General features: G+C 43.6%; 2 protein-coding genes across 4 annotated transcripts; both read right to left on the bottom strand.

Annotated features, from left to right (window-relative positions):
* Positions 1-252: 252 nt before the first annotated feature.
* Positions 253-11,009, bottom strand: trim8a (tripartite motif containing 8a). Of its 2 annotated transcripts, none has more exons than XM_056436060.1 (7): positions 10,773-11,009; positions 9,584-10,186; positions 3,354-3,449; positions 2,493-2,726; positions 2,196-2,227; positions 1,651-1,766; positions 253-1,518 (listed from the first exon to the last, which is right to left on the bottom strand). In XM_056436060.1, the coding sequence occupies exons 2-7, from the start codon at positions 10,151-10,153 to the stop codon at positions 860-862; spliced, it is 1,707 nt and encodes a 568-aa protein (XP_056292035.1). In that variant the 5' UTR covers positions 10,154-10,186; positions 10,773-11,009; the 3' UTR covers positions 253-859. The 2 variants fall into 2 exon arrangements, with proteins under 2 accessions (XP_056292035.1, XP_056292036.1); XM_056436061.1 differs by having other exon boundaries at positions 10,777-11,009.
* A 3,950-nt stretch (positions 11,010-14,959) lies between these two features.
* On the bottom strand, positions 14,960-23,845 carry sufu (suppressor of fused homolog (Drosophila)). 2 transcript variants are annotated; one of them, XM_056436047.1, is made up of 12 exons: positions 23,499-23,845; positions 23,018-23,152; positions 22,669-22,805; positions 20,344-20,486; positions 19,730-19,815; positions 19,172-19,244; positions 18,719-18,875; positions 18,457-18,559; positions 17,967-18,101; positions 16,605-16,743; positions 16,444-16,512; positions 14,960-16,349 (listed from the first exon to the last, which is right to left on the bottom strand). In XM_056436047.1, exons 1-12 carry the CDS (start codon positions 23,645-23,647, stop codon positions 16,260-16,262), a joined length of 1,416 nt encoding a protein of 471 aa, XP_056292022.1. In that variant the 5' UTR covers positions 23,648-23,845; the 3' UTR covers positions 14,960-16,259. The 2 variants fall into 2 exon arrangements, with proteins under 2 accessions (XP_056292022.1, XP_056292023.1); XM_056436048.1 differs by having other exon boundaries at positions 18,719-18,872.
* Positions 23,846-24,049: the final 204 nt, after the last annotated feature.

Here is a 24,049-nt window from a genome sequence, read left to right as displayed (position 1 = left end):
TGAAGGCAGTGCATCTCAAACACGGGGTCTCTTTTTCCTCATTTACAAGCCTTTGAGCCTCTGAATGGATTGTGGGTGAACTGCATGGTGGGATGCACTACAATAACGCTGACCTGTAAAACCGCTTCACCTAAACAAATCTCACAATGTGCGCCTCTGTGCCACTGTTTAGAGTTGACACTTTAACCATGGAGAAAGGCCCACAAGATTGCATTAAACTGTGTCAACCGATGCTTAAAGTACAACAAAAGGTAAAGTATTCTGCTTGTTTATTTCATATTTTCAACTGATTTTGGTTTATTCATAATCTTGTATAAAAATTCATGAAAAACCTGACAAGCATTTGAAGTCCAGTGTGTTCCTAAAGCCACATGGACTTTGGAGTGCATGGAGAGGCTCCCTGCATGCTTTCAACCGCAAACAGGAAATAATCAAGAGCGAGGAACTGGCAAGTCCAATAAGAGCATGTTAACAGTCATTTTAGGCACTGAAGTCTCTGGAGTCCCATGTCAGGACTCATGATGAAGGATATGTCATTTATTTTGTTCACTGCCTGAAAGGATTTAAGACTACATTATTCACATTAGCACTTCCAGTCAAATTGAAACTAAAAATAAATAAAATACAAACTTGCTTTTAAATTACAGCCTCTGTGATTCAAGAAGTACACCGGGCTAAAAACATGAACAGGGCGTGGTTTCCCGAAATGGGGTCAAGTAGATGTCAAAATAATATATTCATGATGGCGCGCTGGAAACACAAACTGATAAACATATCTAAAGTAACAAAAAAAGCAAATGAGGAAATCGATGATAACTCTCGATTTCGTGAACATGGAACAAATGCTGATTCTGGTTTATTACTTGGTCCCGTAATGCTTGGTTGAAGACTGGCCGTACAGCCCGTAGAAGTCAGGGTGCCTGGCTGTGTGTGCGGCTTCCATCATTCCCCTCATGGGAAAATGCTGCAGTGGCTGGCTTGTCGTGAGCGGGGCGTGTGGGGGAAACTCCTGAGAGGTCATGGAGGGGAAGGAGTCCGACGCGGGGTAAGGAGGCCGGGCACGAGCAGCGGGGGCCCTGGAGCAGCAGCAGTTATTCAGAGTGCACATCAGTACTTTCCTCCCTTCGTACATGGCTTGTTGCGAGGCACCTCCACTGGAGAAATGGGAGGGGGGGAATATGGTCCCTGAGTGGTGGCTAGAGCTGGACCCGAGGCCCACCATGTGGTGGGCCGCCGTGCCAAGGAGTCGGCTGTGGCCGGGCCCACCGTGGGGATTCTGGGAGAGGCCTTCAGAGGAATACATGGATGAGGCATGATGGTTCTGATCAGCCAGGAAGGGTTTTTTGCTGCCGAAGAGCAACGGAGGAGGATCCTGGGAGGTGGAGTTTGTTGTGTTACTCTCCAGAAAAGCCATGCCGTATTTCCTCTTCTGTAGTCCGGAGTCAGTCCCCATGTGAGAGCCATCGGCGCTGCTGTGAGACTGGACGATCTCGAGAATGTGAGCCTCGTTAAACGGTTCTGAGAAGGACAAGTGGTGGCGGGGCAGAAATCAAACAAGTTCATTCAGACAACACCATATCCCAGAGATTGATGTTTAATATCTTTAGATACACTTTCCCCTCATCTTTAATTCTTCCACCTTTCTCTTACCTTCCAGCATTTTTCGCATGTTCTTTTCTCTCGTTGAAAGTTCAGAGAGCAAATGATGAGAATTGAGCTGGCCCACTCTGAGCAGAGGGATAGCGCTACTCAGGTGCGTGTTTGACCTAAAAAAAGAGAGACACATGATATACTGTGGATCAGATTCAGTAAGCCTCACTTGAGGCTTGCGTTTTACTTCCCTGGAAGACTGAAGCACACTCTGCTTCTCAGATGACGTACGCCTACATTCACCAGTGGAGTAGATCTCTTCTTTATGAACACACATTGTGAGTAGGATTATATTTATATATTTACTAGGCTCCTCCTAATTTACACAACTATATGAACAATTAATTGTGGTTGGGACAAGAATATTTGTCAATCCAACATGTATAGCCTCTATGACAGCAGAATGAGGGTCGTCGTACCAAAACAAAATGAAAGCATCAGTAGATCAAGGAATGAAGTGCTTCTTTGAAGGAAACCAAACGCCACAACGATGAATACAATCAAGTACCAGCAGAGTGACATGGAATAGAAGTAGAAGTGATTACCTGTCCATTAGCAGCTGATACGGTTTTGTGTTCTGAAAAAGACAATAAGACACAAAGGTCATTCAGACCCGCCATGACACCATCGCACTCACAGCTGCTATCGGAGGACAGAAAGAGACATTTATTGACAGACAATGGACCTGCTGTGTCTGAGTACATCAACGTGTGTTATGAACAGTCTTTGGGCCAGTGACCTTGCTTTTGTGTTCTTGAGAATGCATCATTGGATTCTGTGGATGTGAAGACTGCGAAACCTATTTGAGCTTGAGTGGCTGACGGACACGAGTGCAGTTGTACCTTCATGAAGTTAATGCCGTCTGCTCTTTTGAAGAACGTTAGGACTGAGCTCAGGAGTTTTTCTGCTTCCTGGCGCTTCTCGTTGAGCTGCAAAACCTGCTGGGTGTTTTTCCTCACATACATGGTGTAAGTGCTCTCCAGCATCTGCATGGTCTCAGCCTGGTTGGCTTCGAGCAGCGCATGCATCCTCTGGTACTGGCCTCGGGCTCGCTCCTTCAGTTCAGACACTGCGTCCTGTGGAGAAAGGACGGGGACGAGTTGATTTACAAACACATACACCCATTTTTAAAAAGGAACGCCGCCTCTTTTACATGTCAAAATGACCAGCTAAAGTCATCACATTTAATTTGACCACTCTCCCTCTAATCTGTCCCTTACAAGGAATCCGAAAGTGCATATTAAATTGCTGGCGTGTCAACTTTTACAAACATCTTTGCCTTTTTACCAATTATTTCTGCAAAGTCTCCGCATAAACCTCTAAAATATACACTACATCCATTTAAATCAAAACTATAAGCAGAAAACATGTAAATGCTGAAGATAGGTGAAATTAAAACTTCAGTACACAGAAAGGAATTGATGAGTTTCATTCCTCTACGGGTTAAAATATGTTTTCTGTCTTACATCATGTTGGGGAATTTGTGCTTTTTGAAGCAGCAAAGTCATTTGCAAAATGTATTTTCTACCCCAATGCACCAGCCATTCAAAGCTGGAGATAGATGACGTTTTCTCTCATTTTGGAACAGTGAACAAAGGTACGGAGTCATTTCGTTACAGCAGCGCGTGGACTAAATTATAGCACCAAACCCACACAACGACAAAGAACAAGCAAGTACATGGACCGCGTGAGCCGTACTGTACCTTCATCAGCGTCTTGTCCGACTCCAGCTTGGTCAGCTGCTCATCGATGTTCTGAACACGACCGTCCAGTCGGCCTTGCTGCCTCATTAGCATGGCCTGTTGAGAGGTGACGGACGGCAGATGGATGAGACGGGTGAAGCGCAACAGGACGCACCAGAAATATAAAACACAAACCGAAAAGAAATGTTTTGCTTCTCCGCTCTCTGCTGTGACCTCAGCAAACATGGCTGCTACTCAGGAGTCACGAAGACACGAAGACGATCTCTTTCACAACCCTGATTAGACGGAGGAAACGACAGCTGCCAGCGCAGCGCACATGTGCACTCGTCAATGAGGAAAAGCACACCAGCAAACACAATCACACACATGCATCTGTGATTGCATCTCGGTTGGTCGGGGACCCTGCTCCGTCAAGTGAAGTCCATTGTTAGACCGGCCGACTTCCTCCGTGGACTCGGAGTGCAAAAAGAGCCAAAGGCCAGTTGAAGAGCCGGTAAACATAATCCGTCTCCATTTACTTGCAGGAGATGGAAATCAATCTCCTGTCACAGGCTGACAGCTGACTAGGAACTGGGGAGGGCAGGTACGCCTTTTAATGAACTGTTTCTGCATGGGAAAGGCACCATGCCCAGATAAGAGAAAACCTGCTGTCATGGCAACAAGGCCCTGTGTATGTATTTATATGTGAAAGCCAATGTGGATGTGAGGGAGCAGGAGGGAGCGAAAAGCGGGGGTGTCTCACGACCCCTCTCTGCTTTCCCGTTTTGCCACATGCGTCGCTCCCATTGTGTGCTCTGGCCTCCCGGTGACAGATCGTCATGTCTGTGTGCATAATGCCGGGGTCGGCTCGCTCCCTCCGCACGAGTGTGCACGGGAGAGAGGGAACGGGAGGGGAAAGTGCTCTTGGGCTCTGCTCGCACATGCCAAGAATGGACAGAAGGAAAGTGAGAAAGACATACAAAAAGGAGGGTGAAACCAACAGAGGGAAAGTTTGAATCAAAAAGAGAGATAGGGAGCTTGAGGACATTCCTGCGGTCTCGAGTGAGTGAGTTTCAGAGTAGCTACGTTGTGGTATCACAGCAACAGCCCTCTTCAGCTGCTGACAACACTCATGGAGTCTTATGTACAACAACTGGCTGGCCACGACTGGACCACAGAGTCCAACAGGCCATCAAGTTTGGACAAACCTAAAAACAGCAAATGAAGACTCAATTAAATACGAGCCGACGTATATTGCTACTCCCGCTTTTACACATTCCCAATCTCCACCTGGGTCACAGCAGAAATATTTCAGTCACATGGTTTACAATTTAAGGTAACTAACGGGGGAAAGACCACACGAAGGGATTCTTTTGTGCCACTAAAGGACTTTCAGTTCGTTGTGCGGTTCATACGACACAACTTGCTGTTTTTAATCAGATGTCTTGAAGTCGTTGCGATGGTCACACTGTTTAACTGACCGGCGTCACACGACAAGCTCTTTCCCCAGGAGGAATCCCCGATGAGCTCTCCAAACTACTTTTTAGAAGGAAAAGTCACCCCGGCAGTCACGTTCACAGAATAGCCAGTTTCCACATCTTAGCTATTCCCCCCATGTCGATCAGTCACTGTGTTATGTTCATTCATCCAACCCCCTAGGTGCCACAACAACAACAACAACAACACAAAGGGAGGCTACAGGCAAAGGCAACCCCTCCACCAGGTCTCCCCTTCAACCCGTGTCCTGCACTCTCATTGGCTGTCGCTCCCTGACTCGCACAGCGACACTTCATCGTCGCTGTGCGAGTGCAGTGCCGACGCGGATTTGCATCTGATCTAGGGATTTTTTTCCGGGAGCTCCGAAAAAACTGTCTGGGAACAGAAATTCAGAGCTAAAGTTGTGGAGCGTGAACGAAGCATTAGGGATAACAACCTGTAAAAACAACGTCGGCGTATACTATTGCCGTTTTTGCCGAACGTGTGGCAAACAGTTGCCTTATGACACAGCCAGGAGACTTGGACCAACATTTAAATTAGTTTGGCCATCAAACAAATATATGTCCGATACTAATTCTCCTTTGATCAGCGTTCTGGTCTCCACCAGCTTCATTCTCCTGAAGGTTAGCCGGTCGCAGGCTGAATGTCCAGTTTCTGAGTCAGTTACTTTTTCTACGATATAGTGCCCTCAGAAAATATGGAAAGAATATATTGTTCATAGTATTACTTTCTGCATACAATCCCACAGTGCAATGCATTGTGCCTAAACTATTGAGTTGCTGTGATAAAGGGAGTAGTGAATAAGTGACACAGCCTCGAACTGTGTTCTGCAATGTGGGCGAGTTGCTTCGTTTCCACTCCACTGTTTGCTTCCCTTCTGCCGTGTTGACTGTCAGCATTAAAGGAGGTCTCACTGGAAAAGTCAAGAATGCATTTGACTTTAAAGGCCGATGAGATGGGGAACAACATGGGCTGGTGGAGCAAGCCCGACATCATCAAAATGATATATTGTACATAACACGGTTGCTGGGGCAACAAGCCTGCCTTTAAGTCACTGTGTGTTGTTACATTTTTACTTTGAAGGAATGTCATTGACATCTAGACTTCCCATGCCCCTCAGTGTTGTTGACCACTGACTGCACTTCAGAGCAACGTGTGCATCACATGTTCTCTCGGCATGAGGACCGGCTGAGCCAGTTCTGTTTGATGAATTGTTGGCCATTTACCCGCAGCAAATCCAGTTCTACTGAAGATATCAGTTCTGTGGAACACAAGCACACAACAAGCACACAACAAGCACACAACAAGCACACAACAAGCACACAACAAGGACACAACAAGGATACAACAAGCATACAACAAGCACACAACAAGCACACAACAAGGATACAACAAGCACACAACAAGCACACAACAAGCACACAACAAGCACACAACAAGCACACAACAAGCACACAACAAGCACACAACAAGCACACAACAAGCATACAACAAGGATACAACAAGCACACAACAAGCACACAACAAGCACACAACAAGGATACAACAAGCACACAACAAGCACAACAAGCACACAACAATCACACAGCAAACACACAACAAACAACAAGCACACAACAAACACACAACAAACACACAACAAACACACAACAAACACACAACAAACAACAAGCACACAACAATCACACAGCAAACACACAACAAACAACAAACACACAACAAACACACAGCAAGCACACAACAAGCACACAACAAACAACAAGCACACACAGACACACATACAACAAGCACACAACAAGCAGCACAACAGCACAACATAAGCACAACAAGCACACAACAAGCACACAACAAGCACACAACAAACACACAACAAACACACAGCAAGCACACAACAAGCACACAACAAACACACAACAAGCACAACAAGCATACACAACAACACAACAAGCACACACACAACAAGCACACAACAAGCACACAACAAGCACACACAAAGCACAACAAACAACAGCACAACAAGCATACAACAAGGATACAACAAGCACACAACAAGCACACAACAAGCATACAAGGATACAACAAGCACACAACAAGCACACAACAAGCACACAACAAGCACACAACAAGCATACAACAAGCACACAACAAGCACACAACAAGCATACAACAAGCACACAACAAGCACACAACCAGCACACAACAAGCACACAACAAGCACACAACAAGCACACAACCAGCACAGCGCGGAGGTTGGAAGTTTGTGGAGTTCGTCTTTGGTAAACAAATCAAATAAATAAAGCAGCAATGAAAGAAGAGGAGATGAGATGTAAACGATGATTAATCATCGTGTTTGTGGAGCCTTAAAGAATCACACAAGGACTCAAGCTGCAGAGCACCTGAAGTTAAACGCACCTGAAGGAGCGGTGACATGAAGAGCAGGCGCCTCGCTCCTTGGCTCGTCCAGTTTTTCATGTATTGTGTGCACAATACTTTTCAGACGGCATTCTTGCATTGATAATAACCGTCTTAACAACTCCATAAAGTCGCCGTTGTGTGTCATAACTTCTGTGTGACTGCTGTTTTTACAGGAAAGAACCCCTTGTTGGGTTATTGCCATCGTAAAGCGGCGCATGTCCTGCTTCGTGTGACACGGCCTCACATCATGGAAACGGCTTTTCTGTGCATGGATGCTTCGAGTCAACAACCGTGTCTTCCTCATTTCGCCATGTTTCCTCCAATTCCCTTTTTTGTCTTTTATGCGTGAAAAGGCACAAAGGGGACAGGGGGAAGTGTCTGCTTGCCGATCTCTCTGTAGCAGTGTGAACGCCTACCTTTATCAAGGTTAAATCCACCAATGATCACTTTCCCCACTGTCCTGTTTAGGCATCCAGACACCCGCGGGTTGCCAGGAAGCTCATGTTTAAATGAAGAGCCTCAGGCTCAATGAACAGAGAGCCTCTTTCACAATCAACTGACAACTACTCCCCACGTCTGATGTCAATGGACTGCCCTCAGCATTCTGAGGAACTGACTCACTCCAGCCCGATACAAGAAGCAGCAACCGGCAGAGCTTGAGCGATGGTTTCCTGCTGAGGTGCCTGAGAGAACCAAGGTGAGGCGGAGTGAGAGGGCTCTATCTCCGGCTGTCCCACCGACCACATCACTGTTATATCACTCTTTCTTTCTCATCTTGAAATGACCAGCAAGCCGGCAAAAGGTTAGCGTCAAAGCCTCCATCGAGAGCCAAAGATATGAACATAGCTACATTACATTTTTCCTTTTTGTTTATCCCAAAAGCAAAGAGAGTGCTGCCAAGGGAATTTAAAAAAAATCATTTGACCAGAATAGACCACAGCTCACGACCTCTCAGTAAGAGAGAAGCCACTTTGGCCTCAAATTACTTGAAGAAGTGGACCAGCAAACAAGAAACCGAACTCTCGGCAATTGCCACATTCGTCAGTACGAGAGGCGCTCTGTGTCTGAAGGCCAGAGCACGCACAGCGTTAATCTGAGGAGAGACAGGAGCTCGGACTCCTGGATCACTCCATTTACCCGACGGACATACGGTTGTCAAAACACAGCAAGATGGGTGGATGTGTGTGTGTGTGTGTGTGCATATGTGTGTGTGTGTGTGTGTGTACAGAGCAGCTGCGGAAAGGGCTGAACAGACATCTTTTGTCCCAATTATAGCTCCGGAGCAACAGTTTTCACCAAATATTTTGAACGATTTAGAACTTTGTGAGCCACACACACCGGAAAGAAAAGCGCCTGTAACTTTCCCAACTGGAATAAAACATTCACCAAACGTATTAAGGCCACAACATGGCAGATGCTAAAACTAATCCGATTCTCACTTCCGCCCCTTCACCGATGGGGAGAAACAGAAGAAATGTGCATGAGGCAGTGTGGGTGGTCGTGTTTTTACACCTCGCCACTTACATTTCATTTTTGAAAAGGGAGTGAACTGAAATAATGTATGTAAATGTATAGAACTAAAAAAAGGACCATAGTGGAGTGGACACAGCCTTATGAGAGACACCCTCTTCCTCCTGGCCTGCCAAGCCAGTTCATTATTCACATGCTCATACACACTGATATTGGAAATCCATGTTGCTCTTTCCCTTCCTTCTTTTCTACCTTTGTCTTCCTGAAAATGCCCAACTCCTGGTGATGACTAGAATGAAATGCAACGTTAGAAACTTGCTGGCTTGTTGAAAACGTCCCCATATTACCGCATTTTCTTCTCAAAACAGGACATTTCATTCCATTCATTTCTGAGCCTCGATCGGCTTACCAGTATGCGTTCCCCCCTGAAACTGATCAGGGGAGCTGAGATAATACGACTACACGAGGATCCGCCCCCACTGCACAGGGGTCATCATTTCCGGTGGATGCAGATTGCATCACAGCACTTACCCGGGGGCACAGGCCGGCTAATGTGAAGGCGTGGCAGTGTGGAATGGGTTGTTTGGTCAAGGTTAAAAGCTGTGTGGGAAGTATGCCTGCGTGTGTGTGTGTGTGTGTGTGTGTGTGTGTGTGTGTGTGTGCTATCATCCACCCCAAAGGGTCGGCTTTCACCTGTCCAGTCGGCTCACATCAGATACGAATAAAGGAAAAGGCAAAGAGAAAGAGGCCTTTATAGACCAACCAAAAGAAAGTGCATCTATGGAATCTTTTGACAGTCAGCTGCCTCGTAGCAGAGAGTTTCAAGCGGCTGGGTGAGTAAGAGCATGCGCGGCTGCCAATGTATGTACCTGCATGTGTATGCGTTGCGTATCCACATCGCACACTGTGTGTCTTTGGTGAGTGCAGTGAGAGATGCAGCAGAACGGACACAGAGCCACCTGCTCCTCCTCGCAGTGGAGCAGCCGGTACTCCTCGTGTCTGGGACAGGTCCAGGCGCTCAGCTCCTCGGCGTCCACGAGGAGGTGTCCCGGGGCCGCACACGGCTGCTGGAGGTGCGTCTGGATGTGGGTTTGGCAGCAGGGCTCCTTACAGCGCAGGCAGACTTTCCTCACGGGCAGCGGGGGGCCTCGTCTGCAGAGGACACAGTGCAGCACGGCGGGGACTTTGTCCGTGTTCAGCGCGTTAAACCGCTTCACGATGTTGGCGAGCTTAAAGTTCTTCTCCAGCGCGGGTTTCTGCTCGTAGTCGTGGTTGCATTCTGGACAGCGGACCGCGGCGGCGTCTTTGGCCCAGGCCTCAGAGATGCAGCCCTTGCAGAAGTTGTGCTTGCATGGCAGCTGGATGGGTTCATCGAACACGTTCAGGCAGATGGGACACAGGAGCTCCTCTTCAAAGCAGTTTTTCCAACTTTCATCCATGACTTCAGCCAGATCCAAACTGCTGATGTGTGACTACAAGAAAAAAAAAGAGCAAAACGGAGAATTAGTATCTAAATATTGATTTACTGCTTCCTGCAGGGCGTTCTTTAAAATTTTTTTTTTTAAACACACACAGATAAATATATTTATTAAAATTAGGCCTATATTTATATGTGGATTACGTCTTGTCCAAAATGGCACAGATAGATGTGGATAAATGATGCGGGGGTAAATGCGTATGAGGAGCCTCCAGCACCGGGAGCACCGGGAGCAGCTCAGATCAAGTCAAGTGTCCAACGAAGTGCACCGACGGGGGAACTTCGACCAAACCTCTCAAACTACCGTCACCATAAAACAATAAAACACAAGGACAATGGAACATTTGGCCCGGGGATTCTGGTTTGACAATCCGCGACAAGACGGTACGAGCGGTGGCGTTTGGGAAGCGAGTGACAACTTGCGACTGAATAACACAGAAATAGGACGAATACAAATTTCCACCGGGCGACACTGACATTTTATTTTTACCCGGAGACCCTGTTTCCGGTTGTCAATTAAGCCCCGTGGTAGTCGAATGAAACACGGTAGGTGTATTATTACGGAATTAAAGCAACGTTACCAACTATTTATTCCCCATGTCGTCGGCCGACTCCGGTGCACCTTTCACGCCGAGCTTCGCATCCAGCCCGCGGGGAGCTCGAGCGGCTCCGGGTGGATTCCAGCCGTGTGTCCGACGTCGCGCTCCGCGGCGGGATGATAAAGGATGTTATCCGGTTGCTTTCGCTTTCCCGTCAACTCTTTGACTGATATTTAACGGTAAGTGCGGCCCGACGGTGACTCGTCGGTAGGGAGCTCAGTGCTTCCACACCGACTGCCCCCCTCCGATAACGTGACCCGTCACAGAGTTGACACACAGACGGGGAGGAGCCGAGAGGAGCGAGGCGAAGGAAACGGCCACAGCAAACTCTACCGGAGAGGCTGGAAACGACCGGCGGCCGCTCGGGCTCCTGTGACCTGTCACTTTATGCACCGCGGCCGGTCGGAGGGTCGGTGCACGAGGGGGAACATTGTGAGTAGACAACCATATATCTGGTTGTAATAATGCTTTATAGGTCAGTTATAAGCCATCAATAACAACGTCTGAGTGGCCATGTTGGACACACAGTGCCATAAAGAATAGGTCAACACGAGCCAGAGGGTCGCTTCACAGTACATTGTTGATTAAAAACAGAATAATGCCATAAGCTGCTATCCTAAACCTTTTGTAAAACGTGCCTTAATATTCTCAGATTTTATAAAATATATAGTCTCACATTTTATTCTTCATTAAATAATCACGCACTATATATATATATATATATATATATATATATACATATATATATATGTGTATATATATGTATATAATATACATATTTATATATACATATATAATATACATATTTATATATATAATATACATATTTATATATATATGTGTATATATATATGTATATATATTATATATATATATATATATATACATACATATATCTATATCTATATATACATACGCACAAAGACCTTTGTACCTTTCTATACATATATACAGGGGTGCACATAACTTTTTCAGTGAGTTACTCAGGTGAGTACAGGTAGATGTTGTTTGGTACTCACTCCTTATGTAGCGTCAGTTTTTGTGATGTCCACCATTTGTATTCCTTTTTATTTCTTTTTAATCGTGGATGTATTCAAAAATGTATTTGCAGAAGTATTACAGTAATCATCCCCAATAGTGTGGTCTTTGTTTGTTACAAATTGCAAATGTAGCATTTTGACACAATTAGCCTACATTACTTTTGTTCCTCTTTTTTTCCGCTTTCACTTTTGAACCGGAAGTCTTGGAAACAATAAATATGTCATTCTTGGACCAGATGAATCGACCCATATAAGCCACACCCATAGGTCGTTTTAATTCTATTTTTAATTGTTTGTCATTAGTGTTATTTTGTTGCTGCTTTTCCTGCAGAGTGGGAGCAATCGTCCCCACATTTGGTCCAGAACATCCTGGACTTTTTGATTTGAGATGCTTCATTCAGTTTTGCTTTAGCTGTCCCTCTGAGTTTTTTTCTCAAATGCTGGGCTCAAGGATTACAGCATATTTACTTTGTGCTTTTGCGACCACATTAGATATGATGTCTGAGTAACCATGTTGTTAAGCCACGAGGTAGAGCTGCAGCAGCAGCAGCATCTATACATTTATGAATCTGACTGTGAGTGTGTGTGAGAGGGATGCTACAGCCAACTAAGCATTACATTTGAACAATGTGACGGTGATGACTAATAATTAGGAATATCCTGGTCACGGTGGGAGTCACGACACTTCCTGCACAGCCTCTGAGATGCCGTGGAGTCTGTGTTGTTGTTGTTGTTGTTCAGACGATGTTGGTTGTTGTGTTAAACTGAGTGCTGTAGGAAAATGAAGTGGGTGCTAAATGTGAAAATGAAGCTGCAAGCTCCTGGTATCCCAACAGGCAGCACAGGGTCAAGAAAGGAACTGCTTTGTGTGTTTATTTTCCTTATTTGGGTGTTATTGTGCCTCCAGAAAAAGTAAAAAAATAAATGTAATACATCTTCTAATACATGAGTTTTATTATCCGTTTCATTTGCTCGAATGATTGAACCACCAGTCCTACAATTAACGCAAACCCCATTTATATTTCTATAGGTACTGAGATATGTGGGTTCACTTTCTACGGTTATTATCCATATTCGTTGAATCAAAGGAAAAAATATTTTATGACGAAGCAGCATCACTCTTAGAAATAAACTGACGGATCTTTAAAACATGATGAATGTGTGAATAACTTTGTATGTTGCCCAGGAATATGACAATAAACAGGAAGTTGAGAAATTAAAAAAGGCAGGTGACTTGAGAAAAAAAAAAGGTTTTATTGGACCACCTGATCATTATTCTGGGTTGTTTCCCAAAAGACACAAATGGAAATCACCTTTCATATTGGATGTACAACAACCAGCTTACCGTCTACCAGACTAAGAGCAGGATACATTATGAAAGGGAAATAATTCCATTTAAGGCGCCCTGATAACTAGAAACCATGCATTCTAAATGTGAAGGGAACACATTTATGGATTATCACAAGGCAGCAGGAAGCAACCACCTGGGAGACAGTGGGTCAGCAGCTTCTGCGGCGTTCGCCCAAGAAACAGCAGAATGAGGTGGAAATATAAATATGATAACAGCAACAACTCTGCAGACACATTACTTTGATTAATCTAGAGTATGAACTGTGTTACATTAAACAATGCAACGATTAAGTGACAAGTTGATTATTGCTGTGTACACACACACACATATATATATATACATATAATATATATATATATATATGAATATTAAGCTTCCTGTAGTCAGCATTGTCGCTAACATATCCAGGTTTATTTATTATTATTTATATTTATTTATTAATATTCTACTAGTTACCCTGCTATGTGTTTAGATAGATAGATAGATATATACTTTATTAATCCCCAAGGGGAAATTTGTCGTTCCAAGTAGCAGCACCAATAAACCAAACACACAAGAATAAAAACAAAAACAAAACACAAATATCAAAAACAGGGATGAAAGATATAGAAGTACACAAAGTAAACAAAACAAAAAATATATGTACATATACAACACACATGCATACACAACACACATCAATGACAAAACAAATCAAATTCAAAAATATTAAATATAGACAGTGTGCAAAATGCAGAGTGTGTATATGTGTGCAGTGCAAATGAAATGTGTGTGTATGTGTGTAGTGCAAACAAATGAAATGTGTGAAGTGCAGATCAACATAGTGTGGATATGAAGTTATTATTGTAGTTATTGCACTATGATCTGGCAAGAGGTGATCTGTTGTAGAGCCTCATAGCCGCCGGCAGGAATGTTCTCCTGTATCTGTCCTTGTGGCAGCGGAGCGTGAGGAGACGTCTGGAGAAAGTCCTCCTCTGTCCCTGTAGGAGGTGGTGGAGAGGGTGGTCCGGGTTGTCCAATATGGACACAAGTTTCTTCAACGTCCTCCTCTCCACCACCTGTTCCAGGTGCTCCAGCTGGCAGCCGATGATGGAGCCAGCCTTCCTAACCAGTTTGTTGAGACGGCTGGTGTCACCGGCTCCGATGCTGCTCCCCAGCAGACAATGGCAAAGTGCAGCACACTGGCCACAACCGACTGGTAGAATAACTCCAGCATCTTGCTGCACACGTTGAAGGATCGAAGCTTTCTCAGGAAAAAGAGTCGACTCATCCCCTTCTTGTACACAGCGTTGATGTTGGCCTTCCAGTTCAGTCGGCTGTCGATGGAGACGCCCAGGTACTTGTACTCCTCCACCATGTCCACGTCCACTCCCAGGACACTCAGAGGTGGAGGAGCTGTCGCCTTCCTCCTTAAGTCCACCACCATCTCTCTGGTCTTGGCCACGTTCAGCCGCAGGTGGTTCTCATCGGCCCACTTTACAAAGTCACTCACCACTGCCCTGTACTCCTCCTCCCGTCCATCCCTAATACACCCGACCACCGCAGTGTGTTTGCGTCATAGAACACTGTAAATACGAATATGATATATATATACATACCTATACACACACACATATATATACATATTCACATATCTTAATGGTAACATAAAATAAAATAGTATAATCCAGTGTATCACAACTTCATACACACCGTCGGTTCAATGCAATGTAGTCAAATTGTAAAACACATGGATAGAAGCATTTACACTCGTCTATGAATTAAAACAAACTCCTCTGTAATCTTGCATTAGTGTTTCAGCTTTATTTGTGTCAATACATACACGCTTTAATGCACTTGGGATTACAATCAGGCAGTTCAGTCATAAACTAGTGAATACAAAATACCAAAACAAAGAGTAACCTTACATGTGTCATTCTGAATAGAAGGCAAACAAAAATAAGATGCCATCACATGTTGTAAAAGAGTATATATCTGTCGTAAAAGTAGTCTCGTCTGTTTTTGTGTTAAAATGGAATGCAATGACAGAAAAAGACTGAAGGCAGCAGCCTTGATTTAATGTGACTTCTCTAACAACCCAGGAGCTTCGGGCGGCATCCAGGGCCAACCGAGAAGATGTGGTCCATTCCAACACAAGGCACTAAGGAATTTTACTACAACTCGTTTTCAGGCAGGTCCTACAGATAAAACTAAACACTCATGTGGCCACTGGAGAAGACACTGACCACACACTCCCAGTCTTTAAATATTTACAACATAATTGATGCGTTTCATTCCATAACTTCAGAAGAAGCATTAAAGAAAAGAAAAGATAAGAAAACCAGTCAGGTGCTTGTTTGATTAACAAACAGGCAGTGATTATTAATGACTCATGGTTCAGCCTGACATGTCATCATCATAGAATCGGGACACATTTGACACAGACTGTATGGGCAAAGGACTTGCCAACAGTTTAAACTTTGGTATGACCACAAACACGTAAGAGAAAAATGTCCAGCATTTGTAAATACTATACACATGAGCTCAATCAAAAGAAAAATGGGAACAAAAACTCCAATATGTGACTTTTCCCATCTTTTCTAAAGCCCAGTGGAATAAATAGAATTGCTTTTGAGAACAGCAACACGGTTATCGCCTGAGACGCAGTGTCTGGAGATCACAGGATGCAGTATCAAATGTATTTATTACTTATTTTTTGGACCTTGGCCGGCCTCACTGGAGGTATGACAACATCCTCATTTACCCTACAGCTTGTGTGCCCCCTATAATGATTATTCTTACAGCTCAACCATCTAGACAGGCTGGTTTTACATGCTCAAGCGTTCAAGCCCAGGAGAAATGTTGTAAACAGTGGGGCTCATCTAAGAATGCAGTAACCATGAAGAGAGTTTAGATCATCTGTCAGATCATGTTCAGGAGTGAGTCTCTGGCCGTCCACTGTGGGATCAACATGTCTGTGCGCCAGCTGAGGGTCGCTGCCAGTTCTGGGAGGTCTCCTGTTCATGAAGGTTCACTCTGGAAGTGTGTGTCTGCAGGGGTTTGTATATTGGAGGTTTCTAGAGAAGAAGTGTCTCTGTCTCATTGCAGTGGATTGTCAAACACAGAGTCTGGTAGGACAGAGATCTTCAGTTTCTTTTCTGGCCAACTGTACTCCTTTGGTAACTTTGTCTATACAAAGAGAGAGAATATACACACGGTAAAACAGGCAGTTGAACAAAAGCAGACTGAAAATAAGTCATGAAATAAAGGAGGTTTAACTTGCCTCCTCACAAGTGTTGAGTTCCTGTAAATCCCCAAGCATCTGCTCCACAAACTCCTCAGTCAACAATATCTACACAAGGAGGGCAGACGGTCAAATACATGCACTAAATATGAAATCACCACATGGAAACCTGTAGTTTATCTGTACGTATGTGTGTGTACCTGAAGCCAGGGGCCATGAGCTGCATACGGATGCTCCTCAGTGGCAAAAGCTCCTTCAACTCCAGTCGACACAAATGTAATGGCCGTGTCTCCATTGATACTTTTGTATGTGAAGTGTCTCCCGTGGAGCAACCGGCCCCTAGAAGAGATTCAACACAGTGCAGTGTGAACTACAAAAAAGGTGCACATGTGTTTTTATTTATTTGAGCCATGACAGAATACTTTACTTTCCATGTGAAAATTACTGGCAAGCCAGGATCAAGTAATTATATTTTCTATACATTTTTTTCTGTGATGTCTGAAGATAAGACAGTTCCCATTGTAACATATACAATCGTTTGAGGCAACAGTGGAACAGTCAGTAAATGCTTACATATTTTCACAAGCTTTCAGATATTAAAAGTCACAGTTCATCGGCAACCTTTGATGACATCACACCCAGTGTGTCTGTGTCACATAAATGTTCCCCTTTACACGGTGTTCTCGCACTTAAATCCCAGCACATCTCTCCCTCTCACACAAACATCTTGTTTTTCTCAGATAGAGATTTCATGAAGCAGGTTTGCCTCATAAAAAAAAAAATCCTACAGTAATTGCTTCAGTGTCATTCTGTCACCCAGCCCAGACAGTCATCAGCCACGGGTGAGCACATTTCAAAAGACAGAGATTCATCTATTATTGTTTTCACCATAGGATGGAACGCAAGTGTGTGTTTTTATAGCGCATGTTTTTAACTGTAAAACAAACCAACATTAGGTCTGTGAAACTTAAATGCAAGCTGGCTGACATGGTGAAGATCCTCTGATCGTGTGTTAGCCGACACTGAAACAGAAACTTTCTTCTAGAAGTATGATCACTGAAAATCCGTGGAGCCATGTGGACTCCAGTGACTCGATGATGCAGTCAACGTAGTCATAACCTTTGCTGACTTCTCTAGTTTGTCAAGAGAGAAGTAAAAACAGCAAACCTATTTGCATAAATCATGCCAGGGGATCAGAGTCCATATCCTTTCTATAAAAAGGTACAATTGGCCAACAATGAAGGCACAATGATCATTTTACCCACATCACATGTTAGATTTATGTTCACTTCACTTGCAACATTTGTATTTTCTTGGCACTTTAAAGTGGCATCAAAGTGAAAGTAGGAGAAGGAAAATCAGGTTTGACTTTGACTTGCAGAAGGCCCCCATTTCACTTCAGAGAAGATGGTGTCATTTGGGATTTTGCTCTGGAATTATGAAGACATTCTGCCACACCCATACAACAAGAAGGTAACTGAACTACTTGTTCATCCGTCTGTCTCAGGGGGCGTTCCCAAAGGGTAAATACTGTGTGTGGGAGTAAAAGAGTGGCGCAGTACCGCAGGCAGAGGGGCAACAATGTGCCGGACTCTTGGTTGAACTTCAGATGGACGCTCTCCAACTGTCGCGTTCGGACCAACTCATGAGGAACAATGGCTGCTGAACTCTCACTCTCTAAACTGTCCTTCCGACTCCTGAGAAACAGACAAAGAACAGAAAAGAAAAGGCAACAAAAGGGGAATATAAGTGAGGAAGTCTGATACGGTGGCTATCTGTGAAAAGCAGCTATTGTGAAGGAAATGGCAGCTGCTCGGCTTTTGTCTGTTGATGGAAATGTACAGACAGATTTCACAACACCTTTCATGAAGCGGTTACCTGACTCGTCGGCAGACGCAACAATGCAAAAAAAACTGTTTCAAACAACCATATTATGCCTGAAGCTAAGAGACAATGTGATAACAGTTCACATGTCCGTTGCGCTGGGAGTTATCCTGGAGCAGCCCTTGTGCTGAGCTGAGCCCATGTTGTGTGTGTGGGAGGAGCACTTACTGAGGTCTCTCATGGCTCGGTCTCTGGCTGCTGATGGGTGGGATTGCTGCCTTGCTGTTGAACTCCAGTCCTTTTCGCAGAGTCTCTCTAATCTGCTCCGTGTCTGTCAACACAGACAAAGATCCGCATGGAATTATTCCACGATGCACTGCTGACGGCGGGAAACCAGAACTCCTCTGAGCACATTGGTTCAGCATTCTTGGATCTGCTCAGTCTTAATTGGACGATGTACTGTTTTCTCTTCTTTGGGAGTTTGGCATACCTTTGTCGGAGAGCCTGCGTGGTTGCGAGCCGATACAGATGGATCGGCTATCCTCCTCATCCTCTGGCGGTCGGCTCAGATCATCCCACACACACTTAGCGCTGACCCCGCTCAGGTTGGAGCCCTCTGTCTCAATACCCTGGTCCACTCTCTCCTGCTTAAATGAACAATAAACACACACAATCATCAACACTAGCTCACATAAAACTCACAAGTTTAAAAAATTTCAGAAATAAAAAGACCGTGTATAACAATGTCTGGGCCAACAGGGGGCACTAAATAGGGCCAGAGACAAAATTATTAAAAAAAGGTTGATTTACAAGAGATTTTCTTCAGTCATATTTTTATGCTTTTTCATCTGGATTGACTTATTCGAAAGAAACTCATGAGCACATCTCTGGTAAATGTTTAAAACGGGTGCTTTGTGTGAAGGAGAACTTAATATAGCCTTACTTGAAGGTGTGGATCAATGTCAAAAATAGTCTCTCCTCTCCTCATGTCCGTGATCAGCCAGGAGCCACCAGCTCTGTACACAATACAATGATCAACATTAGTCCAGGGAATTATTAACCATGATCATTGATCAAGCTTAACTAAGTTAATAAATGAACAAATAACCAAGCACCTTGCTTGCTGCTCACATTACATTTCTCTAACTGGACTCCATATATTTTACTCTACTGAAGTGGCATTGATGGAACTGTGTTTTCAATGACTGACCATTTAGAGGCAAATGTATATATTCTGCTTCAATGAATATTAAAGTAATCTATATTTGATTTGCCAATACCCAAAAATAAAAGCAGATCTGGACATCTATAATGATCTAGCAATCCCCAGCTATGAAATGGAATAATTAACTAATTAACAATCACTTGTGAACAAAGTTGAGCAACAAAATAAAACCACAGAAGAACAAAAATGCCCAATATGTACAGTGTTGTTTAGAATCTAAAACAATGCTTCTTAATCATCTAGTTGAATCATGTACTTCTGCACAATTGCACTCACACTGTGACTCCACGCATCAGCTCCAGGATGCCCTGGCCGTTCCACTGCTGGGCTGCCTGGAGCTCCTCTGTGCACACACCCACAATCTATAGGAGACAGTGCAGAGCATGAAAGGGCATAGTCTACAGGGTCGTTACTTTCTATTGATGTTTGGTACCATTATGTAATATTGACTAATTGTCACAAAGAGTTTAGTCAGCTACAAAATGATATATTCCTCGAGTCATTCAGCACTAAGTGACGTGATGCAAAGAAGGTCCACAGAGACTAGAACATGCGGAAGACTGACGATACACATTCACTGAGTGAACTAACTTCTTTTAACGTTCTTAAAAAACAAGATCATAAAACACACACACACACACTCTCGGGCTACAAAGATGTATTATTTTACTGAACATCAAAAGAGAATTTGAATGTGTATTGACTGATCATTTCTGTGAGCCATTCCGGCCAAATATACTGACATTTCTGATAACCAATTGTGTCCCGTATCATCATCACTGGTATTAAAGTGAAGTCCATGCATGACCCAATTCCTGTTGTCGGCAAAAAGATCCCAAAAGTGCTTGAAGTAAAGTAAAACTATGTGAATATCATATATTTGAACTAACCTGGAGGAAGCTCACTGAGCCAAATGGTGTTTGAACTGGTTGCATCTGCGGGTCCTCTGTCAGCAACATATGCTGGATACGAGATTCACTGTTGTCTAGTGGACTGTGCCACGAGATATGGTCGCCACTACAAAATGTGTTTTCTGTAGAAGAGACAACAAAAGGAGACATTCTTTTTTTAAGTACGGCAAAATAAGCAGTTTTAAGACGTCGAGAATTAAAACCGTCACGACTCATTCGTCTGCATTTGGGTCTATACTTTGGGTGAGGAGTGGAAAGTAGCTCTACTTCACTACTTTTTATTATCCGATGGTAGAGTTGATAAAAGATAGTTTCATTAACAGGAAAAGATGGGACACAGATCAGTGTGAGAATGAGAGGGAGTAAGTGAGAGAAATGGGGAAGAAAATATGGCAAGAAATAGCATAAAAATTACATTTCCATCTGAGGAATATGTCTGCTTGGGAGGTAACATGCACCCAATCCAGATTTGTCGCAGGAGAAAAGCGAGGGGGAAGATGGCCAGGAATCAGCATTCATTTAGCTCAGGAACCCAGCCCACCCACGCGCAAATTGACCCCAGCTGGATAGCGGCGTAGGAGCCTCCTTCTCTTTCACAGCTTTAAAATGCCTCTTCCACTCTTAACTACACTTTCTTGTGCACATTATAATACACAATTGAAGGATTTTGGAAAACTTACCAATATAGTATAAAACCCATTACACATAGGGGAGGGGAGGGGGGGAGGGGTGTACACCACATCCACGTTGTTTGATGACACCTCAAAGCTTTTATAACTACGGTCTTTTGATTGTTCTGACCGCAAATCTAAATAATAATAACAAACATTTTAAGAAAAAAGGTCTTCTGATTAATTCAGTGATCGGGCCCTAATAATAGTAAAAACAACTTTACATTGTCATTATATATAATATGGTTAAAGTCATTCATGAACCAACTTCCTTTTTTTGACTTGTGTGCTCCGCTGAGCTTTGAGCCTGTTCCATGAGTCTGATCCATGATTCTGTTCCATGATTCTGTTCCATGAGTCTGTTCCATGAGTCTGTTCCTTCCTCTACCTGGTTGTCACGATCCTAAAATTATAACTTATATACGATACCTGCCATAAATATCATAATACCTGATACCAGAATTCAATACAATACCATAAATACGATATACCATAAATACGATACTGGTATATTTATCTACAGTAGTAATAAAATAGAAATCATTGTTTAAAGCCGCAGACGGTCTCAAAAGGTGACAAGTTTGCAGGTATGTAGAATGGTGAAGGGAAAGAAAGGGGAAATTAGACCTGTCAATACCCAGAGCTAAAAAAACACAAATAGTGTGTACTAAACCAAAGACTGCTGCCTGCAGCAGACGCGTCTTTTACTGCATATTTGAATGTATCACAGGAAGTACAACCACCATTAGAAAAAACACATTCTCAGCATTCACGAAGACCTGACAAGGAGGCATGCCAACTGCAGCCAAAAGTCCAGTGTTGTGTCAGTCACACAAAGAAATGTGTGACTGACACAGATTATGCGGGTGAAGGATAAGGGCTGTAGGGCTGGAACTAACACAATATGTTATATCTCTTAATACTGTCACTGTATTGTTTAGTTAAATAATAAGTTCCTAAAATGTCCTAAATCCTAAAAACGTTTATGTTCTCCATTGCCTTAAATTGAATCTTGTATTAATCCTGAAATAATAAGACAACGACAGAAGGAATGATTCTTTGCACTTAGATTTTTATCTTTATTTTTTCTTTTATTAATCTTCTTTTATGCTTTTATGCCTTTTTAAATTGTTACTTTGATGCACTTTGTATTCCTCTTTTTTTATTTCTTATTCTTGATCTATTTTTTTTGTAAAGCACTTTGAATTGCATTCATGTATGAAATGTGCTATATAAATAAACTTGCCTTGCCTAAATAACTAAATCGAAACATTGTACAGGCCCCAAATTAATGTCTCATACCTTTAACAAAAGTAAGAAAAGCATTTCCTTCTTATTTCCCAAATAAAATATAACATATAATTTTTTTATTTTTTATTTAAATGGTTTATTTAATAAGGGACAGTGCACATTGATAAAAACATTGCAGTAAATGTGCCAGAGTTAGCCAAGAGGCTATTTTTCATCTGTAGTCCCAATGTTGCTGATGTTAAGAACAAACCTAAAAACATAAGATTGCAAATACAATCTACAGATAAAGCAAATAAATATGACCGTGAGGTGTTTTAATGTCCAGTTTTACCTTGCAAAACATGCAAAAAGAACAGCTTTGTTTTGTTTACTGTGCTCTTACCTGACTGGAACACATAGCGAGCCAAGCCTTGCATGAGTTCAGCCGGCCAGGTCGGTGGTGCCGTCTCTCCCGTCTCTCTCTTGAGTCTAAATGTGAGCTCAAAACCAAACCCGCTGGGCCCGTTTGCCCCTGTGAATCTAACACATGCACAAACACCCATTAGGAAACTGGGTGAACAAAACTTCATGAGCTATTACGATTTGTTATTTGCATGAGTGTTGTGAAAAATCACAATGTGTGTGCGTCTATGGTCTATTCTTTTTACATTTTTATCTGTCCCATCAAACTCACTAAATACTCCCCATGTGCAACCGGAAGTCAAGTATTTATATTAGTGCAGCATACTTACTCATGAACCCTATTATCCCCATACAGGTCACTCAGGCCAAAGCTGACGTAGTGCCAATGCTCCTGGATGTCCTGAGTTGGACAGCCCGTGCTCCTATACATACTGATGTAGTCTAGCGGGTCAGGTCCCCCTAACCTGACAACAAGAAACGAAAACCAACAGCCATGTTATTGTTGTCATTGTTTACGTTCACGCACAACCACGTAAACACAGTGATCTTATGTGGAACCATAACTTGTAGAAACGTAGTGGACAATACTTAGAATAAGAAGTTTTAATTTAGCGAGTGTAGTTCAACAAAGTGACGTAAGCTAGCTGCACAGAAAGGCTCCTGTAAAGTTAAAGTTACGTCGTTTGCTGAAACGTTAGCTCGGCTGCAAGGCAACGAACCTCTCGGCTAAACGTCCAGCCACCGCATCACGAACGTGTTCAACTAGTTAGCTTTAGGGCCGACATCACTAAACGGGGTAACCGTACGTACCAATACTTCACAATGGCTGTAACTTGAAGCGGGTTGGCCTGTTCGGGATACATTCGCCGGCATTCCCCGTAGATAGCCTGCAGTCCAGGGGGAAACAGCGGTACCAGCCCGTGGGGTTGAGCCCCGCTGGTAGGCCGTACCTCATCCATGCCACGGCCTAGAAGCAATCCTGTTTTCTAGTTAAAAAAGAGTGTGTGTGCCGTTATCGTCTGCTGTCTACCCCCAGCAACACGAAGGCCAGGCGAGACTAAACCATAAAGGCTGTCCTCTACAAATGTTGGTCGATTTAGTTCAGGTTTAATCCCGACCGCTGCGCTACACTAGCAGGGGCCCAGCCTGTTGCTCATCCTGTATAAAACAACCACCTCGCCATTGGTCGGATGGGGGTTGTGACGTAATGACTGATGGCGAGTGATGGCCAATGAAGAATGGGATTTGAGCATCGCCGTTTCATGAGAGTCAAATCATTGGAGCTTTTTCTTTTCTTTTTTACAGCAATGGCGGTCCATGGATCCTCTCTGGGTTCCCCGAAGTCTGAACGTATTGCGTTG

The sequence above is a fragment of the Pseudoliparis swirei genome, chromosome 17 (genome assembly GCF_029220125.1).
Source record: "Pseudoliparis swirei isolate HS2019 ecotype Mariana Trench chromosome 17, NWPU_hadal_v1, whole genome shotgun sequence".
Lineage (NCBI taxonomy): Eukaryota > Metazoa > Chordata > Actinopteri > Perciformes > Liparidae > Pseudoliparis > Pseudoliparis swirei.
The sequence above is the reverse complement of the archived record's forward strand: the minus strand, read 5'-3'. Positions and strand labels throughout refer to the sequence as shown.

Excerpts from the sequence above, each read along its gene's own strand:
- sufu (XM_056436047.1), bottom strand. The coding sequence starts at position 23,647 with ATGGATGAGGTACGGCCTACCAGCGGGGCTCAACCCCACGGGCTGGTA. Across the intron at positions 19,816-20,343 it reads GCTCAGTGAGCTTCCTCCAG|ATTGTGGGTGTGTGCACAGA; the intron begins GTTAGTTCAAAT and ends TGTCTCCTATAG. Across the intron at positions 16,513-16,604 it reads CTCATGGCCCCTGGCTTCAG|ATATTGTTGACTGAGGAGTT; the intron begins GTACACACACAT and ends CTCCTTGTGTAG.
- trim8a (XM_056436060.1), bottom strand. The coding sequence starts at position 10,153 with ATGGATGAAAGTTGGAAAAACTGCTTTGAAGAGGAGCTCCTGTGTCCC. Across the intron at positions 2,228-2,492 it reads ACGGCATTAACTTCATGAAG|AACACAAAACCGTATCAGCT; the intron begins GTACAACTGCAC and ends TGTCTTTTTCAG. Across the intron at positions 1,767-2,195 it reads TATCAGCTGCTAATGGACAG|GTCAAACACGCACCTGAGTA; the intron begins GTAATCACTTCT and ends CTCTTTTTTTAG.